Source organism: Macadamia integrifolia, chromosome 7 (assembly GCF_013358625.1).
Source record: "Macadamia integrifolia cultivar HAES 741 chromosome 7, SCU_Mint_v3, whole genome shotgun sequence".
Lineage (NCBI taxonomy): Eukaryota > Viridiplantae > Streptophyta > Magnoliopsida > Proteales > Proteaceae > Macadamia > Macadamia integrifolia.
In genome coordinates this window covers 14,736,554-14,744,897 of record NC_056563.1, presented here as the reverse complement: position 1 = coordinate 14,744,897, position 8,344 = coordinate 14,736,554, and the positions used below count along the sequence as shown (strand labels likewise).

At 37.1% G+C, this 8,344-nt stretch overlaps 1 protein-coding gene and 1 long non-coding RNA gene across 2 annotated transcripts; one reads left to right on the top strand and one right to left on the bottom strand.

The window, feature by feature from the left end:
- Nucleotides 1-4,937: 4,937 nt before the first annotated feature.
- LOC122083838 lies at nt 4,938-5,913 on the bottom strand. The gene is made up of 3 exons (XR_006141734.1): nt 5,769-5,913; nt 5,227-5,423; nt 4,938-5,111 (listed from the first exon to the last, which is right to left on the bottom strand). It is a non-coding gene; the product is annotated as an uncharacterized LOC122083838 (long non-coding RNA).
- Nucleotides 5,914-7,414: 1,501 nt separating this feature from the next.
- LOC122085041 (transcription factor bHLH80-like) lies at nt 7,415-8,338 on the top strand. Its single transcript, XM_042653477.1, has 2 exons — nt 7,415-8,073; nt 8,151-8,338. The coding sequence occupies exons 1-2, from the start codon at nt 7,618-7,620 to the stop codon at nt 8,307-8,309; spliced, it is 615 nt and encodes a 204-aa protein (XP_042509411.1). The 5' UTR covers nt 7,415-7,617; the 3' UTR covers nt 8,310-8,338.
- The last annotated feature ends 6 nt before the right edge of the window (nt 8,339-8,344 follow it).

Below are 8,344 nucleotides of genomic sequence, written 5' to 3'. Positions count from 1 at the left end.
GTTCAGGTTTTTATCAGTTAAAAAATAAAGAAATAAATGGGTTTGTTACTCATAATATATGCCACCGGGTTATATTTAAATTACATACACACAATGGTTGATGCCCTAACTTCGTGCAAAGACTAGAGTGAAGTTCATAATTAGATAGGTGGAAATAGTGTGAGTTGAAGGAGAAAAAGAGTCCTTGGTAAGAAACTCTAACCTGACACGACACAATTTCCATCTTGTGTTCCCTTCTATGTTTTTATCATTGCAAGGAGATTCACAAGTGTTTTGGTGGCTGAGGAGCTGTGGCTGCCACGATCAATACTATATTAGTCTACAAGTTTCTAGAGAGAATCTATAAAGTTTTCCTTGGCCAATAGTGAGGAAGAACCCTATCCGTTAAATCAGAATCATTGAAGTCTCGGCCATTGAATATGATCCCATGTGTTAAACCACACAGTACATTTTCATTTAAACATACAGTTAAGCCCACGTGTAAAATATACATACAAAACTAATGTAAATATTCAAATAATGTTGATGTACCAAAACTATTATAAATTACATAATCAGAACATACAATACAACACAAGGAAAGTCAATTGTTGTCGGAGAAGAAATAAAAAAAAAATTTGTAGCCAAAGTGGGCGGAGATCGTCGAAGGAGGGGAATATTATTGCCGGAAAAATTATTGTTTTTCTCATGTCGAGTAACACAATATTTTGGACTTCTATAATGGTGGATTTACTCTCTCTCTCTCTCTATATATATATATATATATATATAACAGAAAATCGGATTTCCTTCTATCTTTTCTCAAGATTGAGAGAGAAGATATATCTCCTTCCATGTATGTATTGTACTTTTCAAAATACTCTCCCTCATTGTCTCACACAACCTCATAGACTCTCTCTCTCTCTCATTCTTTCCAAATATCACCACCTACACTATGTACTTCCTAAAAGCTCTCCTCTATCTATCTCTCCATTAGACACATTTCTCTCTCATTTGCATACACCATTCTATCATCGCTACTCTCCTCGCCATGTTGACTGGATTCCACTAAGCACATCCCCTAGGTCTTTAAGCCTTTCCAAATTCCTCGTCACTCTCTCATTCTAGGTCTACCTCTGAGGACTGCACAAGAGGGTGTTCAAGCCTTGCATGCTTCTGAGGTCAGATCGTATCCCAAAGAAAAGCACATGTTTAACAACAACAACTTCCTGCCTTGGGTTTCAGGAACCGGCAAGCGATCTCCACAACAAGCCAACCATTGATTTTCCCGTGGCCCGACAGAGAGGGTACTTAAATTTCTCTTATGAGTGCTTTGCGCAGTTGGTGCAGTTGTGGTAAACAAAGCCCCTGCTCGCCAAGAGGTCTCAAGTTCAAGTCTCTTGATTATTACCTTCCCGTTCCTACCTACCTATAGAGAAAAAAAAAATGATGGCTAGTTCCTACTACCTGGTCTTTTTGGACTTGTAATTCTAGACGCTAATGACTTCGACTGCTGGTGAGATCATGGTCAACTATATTGCCTTCTACAACAGAACTAGGACTAATATTATTGGAACTAGTTTCTGAGTCCTTCTTTTCTATTACAACATAACAGTAAAAGATGATGAAATATGCCAAGCTTCTAGCTATAGAAAAATTGAATAGCTGATCTAGTTCCCTTCTCGACCAATGCAGTTGTAGACTTATGGGTACTATTAGTAGTTTTTGCAGATGACCCTGAGTTCTGTCACTACCTGGATATCAAGGAGCTTCCTCTACATCGACTGGCAAAGACCTGCCTTTTCTTTGGCACTGCGTCCACTTTATGCTTTCAATATTCATTTTTTATATGTTATTTATTAGTAACGTTAGAATTTCATCAATTCTATTCTGTTAATATTCTCTCTGTGATGAAGAAGTTTCTTTGCTGTTTTCTTTGATTCTCATATCTTCGGTAGCTCGGCTTTTGCTCTGTTTCAGGCACATATTAGAATTGCGGATCCTTCACATTTATTTCATAAAAATTCTGTTGGAAATAAATAAAATATTTATTTTGTTGTTAGAGATACTGAATTCTGGATATGATTTTGAGCTTCTGTGATTTTTATAGTGTCTTGGGTATAGATTTTAAAACTCGAACTCTAATGGGTTTCGGGCAAAAGTTAACTTAAATTTTTGTATAAGAAAATTATTAATCATTATGGGAACATAAGTTCATGTTCAAGGGTATGGTTGTTCACAATGAACATACGAACGGTTCAAAAATACACCACACGATTTCCACAAAGTGGATTTAAAAGTCTCTAAAGAATATCGTGTGATCATAAATGGTGAAATGCACTTGCATATTGTTGCTACGAGGTTCCTGGTGTTGTCCCCAAGAATTCTCCACCTCATCTCCTTCCACAATCCCCAACAAATTTCTAGGAGAAAATTATTTACTTGATGTTTATCTGTATCAGTAATGTAAATGATGAAAATTTTGGCTTGTCAGGTATTCTTAGAATAGAGAAATCTACTTCAGAAAATATTCTCACATGCAAATCGTACAACTCTAGGAATCTATAGGAGAAAATAATAGTCTAATTCTAATTGTGGCAACTCTATCTAAATGCGGAATCTTCACCTGGGGTTATCAAAGATACATTGCTGATCTCAATGATACCGGCATATGTATTGTTTGATACAGGTGCATCACATTCATTTGTATCTCCAACTTTTGCTGCTAAGATGATATTAAGCCAAATATTTTGACACACAAATTAGTTGTTAGCACACCCATGGGTAGTGAAGTAGGATTGAATGAAGTATATGAGTCATGCCCCAAATAAGTCTATGGGTGGGACATGATTACTCACCTGATCAAGCTGGATATACATGACTTTGATGTCATTTTAGGTATGAATTGGTTATCTGCCCATCAAGCATGTGTATATGTGCTGAAAAGAAGATTGTGTTCAAAACTTGAGATGGAGATGAATTTATTTACAAAGAGAAGAAGGTGAAAAAGTCCAAGAAAATGGTTATATTCGCACTTCAAGTAAAGAAGTTACTGAATCAAGGATGTGAAGCCTACTTGGCATCTGTTGTGGATACAAACAAAATAAGCAAGTCTTTAGAGGAAATAGATATAATGATGGATTTTTCGGATGTATTTCCCGAAGACTTGGTTGGAGTACCTCCGGACTGAGAAACAGAGTTCATTATTGACTTGGTTCCTAGAGCAGCACTTATATCCAAAACTCCATATAGGATGGCACTTTCAGAATTGAAAGAGTTGAAGGAACAACTGTAAGATTTGTTGAAGAAGGAATTCATCAGGCCTAGTGTGCCTCCATGGGGAGCACCAGTGCTCTTTGTTAAGAAGAAAGATGAAAGCATGAGAATGTGTATAGACTACAGGGAGCTTAACAAGCTGACTATCAAGAACCGGTATCTGTTGCCCAAAATTGATGACCTATTTGATTAATTGCAAGGTGTAACAATATTTTCCAAAATTGTTCTCAGATTTGGGTATCATCAGTTCAAGATAAGAGAGTGTGAAATTAAAAGGCAACTTTCAAAACCGGTTATGGACATAGTTATGCCATTTGGGCTAACCAATGCACCTGCAGTTTTCATAGAGCTAATGAATAGAGTATTCCATGACACGTTGGACACTTTCTTCATCATGTTCATCGATTACATTCTGATCTACTTAAAGAATAGGGAAGAATATGCTATCCATTTGATATTGGCATTGCAACAACTACGAGAGAAACAATTATATGCAAAATTCAGAAAATGTGATTTTTGGCTCTCCCAATCATACTTTTTAGGGCATGTTGTCTCAGAGAAGGGCATTGAAGTTGATCCTGGAAAGGTGAAAGCAGTTTTAAAATCAGAAGTAGCCAAGAATGTGGGTGAGATTCGTAGTTTCCTAGGGCTAGCAAGATACTACAAAAGATTCATAGATAACTTATAATGCATTTTTGCTCTAATGACCCAATTGATAGGGAGTGAAATTTGAATGATCTAAGAAATGTGAGAAGAGCTTCCAAGAACTGAAACAGAGGTTGGTTACAACTCCATTACTTACTATTCCAAAGGGTAATTTAGAAATGGTAGTATACAATGACGCATCCAAATTGGTTTGGGCTATGTGTTGATGCAAAATGGTAAAGTTATTGCATATACATCTCCACAGTTGAAGGACTACGAAAAGAATTATCCCGCACATGATCTGGAATCGGTAGCGGTAATTTTTGCATTAAAGATTTGGTGTCACTATTTGCATCGTGTAAAAAGTGAAATCTATAGTGATCACAAGAGTTTAAAATACATTTTCACCCAAAAGGGGCTAAACATGAGGCAGAGAAGATGACTAAAGTTGATGAAGGACTATGATTGCACCATTTATTATCATCCTGAGAAGGCCAATATAGTGGTTGATGCTTTGAGTAGGAAATCCCAGACCTTATCATTAGCAGCATTGACGATGAATGTGTAGTTGATGAAGAAGCTAGAAGAATGGACTTAGAATTATTGATGAATGACGTGACTATAACTTTGGCTGCACTAGTGATACAACCTTCTTTTATAGAGAAAATTCAAGTTTCTTAACTATCAAATGAAAACTTGCAAAGGATAGTCAGTGATATAAGAGAAAGAAAACAAAAGGGCATGGACTTCAAGTTGACTAAAAATGGAGTCCTCAAATTTCAGGATAGGCTTTGTGTACTAAAGATGAGGGTTTTAAGAAAGGCTAAAACCAGAGAAGGCTTCTAAATTCGATATCACTAACATTCAATGCATTATAAGATTGTATCATTGATGTCTTAAGTTCTGGGAAATCAAAATATTAGACTTACCTTGTTGCAGGGATAGATAACCATGTTTCCCTAGTTCAGCCAAAAATTTCAACAAAAGCAAAGAAGCCATAGATGAGAGAGAGAGAGAGAGTACTCTTACCTAGATCACTGGCGGTTGTTCAAATTCCAAGTAATGAGCAGTTATGGAATCAGTAGAAGGGTAAAGCGAGAAGAGAATCTTAACCTGTATGGATAACAGTTGAAGTAAGTCTAGGGACCAATGCTTCTTTTTATGCCCTAAATATAAAGGACAGCCCCTGGTGGTGGAAGAGGTGTTGCGTTCTGCATCACATGACATATAGTTACAGTTTGTATATTTGTAATATAATATCAGAACAGGTGGAGAGAGAGAGAGAGAGAGAGAGAGAGATGTAATGCAAGAACTATTATAATTTACTTGAAAAGTGATATTTTTTGCTATGAAATAAGGGGAATTCACAGCAAACGTTCCCGAATTGAAGGTGCCAAGAGGCTTCCCTGTTGGCCTGATTGTTTCATGTGTGTCTCCTCAATCCCCATTGGACGATGGTTGTATCTACTCCTACTCCTTCTATGGTCATGAAAGATTTCAATGATGGTATATTCACCTTCTCCCTGCAAATTTCATGTGGTGGAATCAAATCCACATCACTTCTTTTAATCCAAAGACAAAATAGATGCCAAGAAGGCGAAGGATGCTAAAAAGTACAATTCATCTCACATTGTAACGAAAAACAAATAAAAATTAATATATTATGAATCACAATCATCAATTAAACTTCATCGCATTGGAAGCGTATTGATTTTATCAGACTGGATAACAAACAATGAAATCTGAATACAGAAAGCTCCCAAAAGCCTCAATGATAAGAACCCCAGTTGGCACAATAACAGAATAGAAATTAAATCAATAAAATAGTGAAGAATTGAAGACACTCATTTATAAACTCTTGCACCAACCTTGATCATAAAGAGGCTGGACTCTAGGGTCTAGAGGAGAGAGACATGAGAGAATGTGGAGAGAGAGAAGCGCAGAATTAAAGGTATAATGGAGAAAGATGCGCTTGGTTTAGTTTATTGATATTCCTCCCTTCTAATGGGGAGATGGGAGTGAGACGCAAGGAAGGAGATCCCAAATCAGGAGGACAGGCTGCTACAGAGCGAGAAAGAAAGAGGGGTTAGAAACGTAGGGTGGAGAGAGAGAGAGTTGTATCTCGTCCGTAAGATCAGTTAATTTTCTTAGAGTGATTCGTGGAAATCTTCCCCTTGCCCCCACCATGCCCCTCTCCTCCCCCCCCCCCCCCCAAAAAAAAAAAAAAAAGACTATGGACAACCTTCCTTATCAAGGGATTCACCTATGGACTTCTACTTTAACAAATGTGATATCGTGAATCATCTCTCTCTTTATTTAGAAACTAATAAAATTTATATTTTTACTAAAGTCTTAGGCCCTCAACTCTCTCTATAACAAATAAAAATTAATTTTTTTTTATAGAAGAAAATAACAATTCTCTATAAAAGTTGAAGAGTAATGGGACCAACATTACTCAAAAAATAAAAATGAAGGAGACAAAAGGCAACATGGAAAAGATTATATTAAATAAGAAAAAGGGTAAATAGTTCAAAAAAGATAAACCACGCGAAGCACAAGTATATGCTAATAGTATATGATATATGATAATAATGATACTCATATCATTTGAAAAAGAAAAGGTAGAAGAAAAAAAAAACTTTAAATTCATTTTTTAACCCTGTTTTGTAAACATATGTGATAATAGTATCTTATCATTTGAAAAAAGAAAAGTTAGAAGGAAAAAAAATCCCTTAAATTCATTCTTTAAGCATGGTTTGTACTTGTTCGAGGTAATTTTTTTTTTTTTGTGGAATTCGAGGTAAAATTTTAACTGTTGAGATATGTTTTGTCATATGGAATCAATAACCCATAATTTTGTTGAGCATACAAGAATTCTGACTTTATGGCAGGCTAAAAATAAAGCCTACCAAGATGCTTCTCTATGCGTTGCAATTGGAGCCGACATTGAACCACTTTTAGGATGGTGCTCTTTCTCTATCACATATGGGCATGGCACAAGTTATTATCTCTCCCAAAATTAAGGAGATTAAAACATTAACCCTGATTTTTTTTAAACTAATGGTCCCTTGCTCCCCATGTGACACCTTTAAATCCCCAATCCTGAAATGGTTTTTAAAAGATTAGAGGTCAATGTCTAAACCAGCTTTAACATTGTAGCCTTTGGGTACGTGTGGGTTGCTAGTATCAAGTCACTGTTGAGACACCGCATTGTCTACACTCTAAATTTATCAAAAATAAATAAATAAATAATAAATAATAATAAAAAAAATGATTTCTATGGGAATTGTGGCCTCAACATCCAGACACATGGAAGGCCCATTCCTATAAAATGAGAAATAATTCCTTTAAAAATTCTTCTTTATACGTTATCATTGGTCCTTATGCACACAGAGAAATCACTCTTTGCATAGAACACTTTCCTCAAAATAAATAAGACAAAATTTCAAATACTCCTAAAATACTAATCTCATCCACAAAAAAACATTACTAATCTCATGCCCCCATGTGTAGAGGCATCTGATAGGGACACTTCCAAACAAGGCCAGACGGAGGCTAGAGATCAACTTTCTGGAGCTTCTCAATCTTGAAGGAGAAGTGAAAGTGTGAAATACAACACGATTGAAAAGGGCTTCAGGGCTTGCTCCTTCTCTGTTCGGATTTCTGCGACCTTTTGCTGTTTTTGAATAAGAAAGTTACTACCCATCACAGCTGCAGATGCAACAACAGATGGGTATTAGCAGCGGAGGATGTGGTGGCGCCGGTGGCTTTGAACCCACTAGGCTCTCCCGGTTCCGGTCAGCTCCGGCGACTTGGTTCGACTCTCTGTTCCAAGATGACGAGCTTCTTTCACAGACCCAATGTCTCTCTCAAGCTCCTGTAAACAGTTCAACGACACCCAATTTCAGAAACTCTGAAAATTACAGTTCTGCCGAGGCTGACCCCAACTTCTTCCAGACTACCATGGTTGCGCCTGGTCACAGCTCCTTCAGACAGAACAGTTTACCGGCAGAATTTCTTTCTCAACTGAATTCACCTTCAGGTGTTGGCTGCGATGAATTCATGTCAAGCTTTATGGGTAGTCAGGACTTACCTCCGTTGCCTGATATTCCAACTAATAAGCGCGCCAGGGAAAGAAATTCTGAACAGGAGGCAGCTAATTTTGCTCAAGTGGTAACAATCTGAGCTGGATTTTGATGAATCTGTGGCTTATATTGCTTGATTCTGACGGGTTTTGTTGTGGATTGTAGAAAGGAGAACGGAGTGGCAACTTACAAAGTGGGATGTCTGGGTTCTTAGATATAGAGATGGAGAAGCTTTTTGGGGATTCTGTTCCTTGCAGAGTTAGAGCAAAGCGTGGCTGTGCGACCCATCCTCGCAGCATCGCAGAGAGAGTTATATTAGATTGATTAACCTTGCATTTCTAAGCTCCTGATCGTTGAAG

Excerpts from the sequence above, each read along its gene's own strand:
- LOC122085041 (XM_042653477.1), top strand. The coding sequence starts at position 7,618 with ATGCAACAACAGATGGGTATTAGCAGCGGAGGATGTGGTGGCGCCGGT. Across the intron at positions 8,074-8,150 it reads CAGCTAATTTTGCTCAAGTG|AAAGGAGAACGGAGTGGCAA; the intron begins GTAACAATCTGA and ends TGTGGATTGTAG.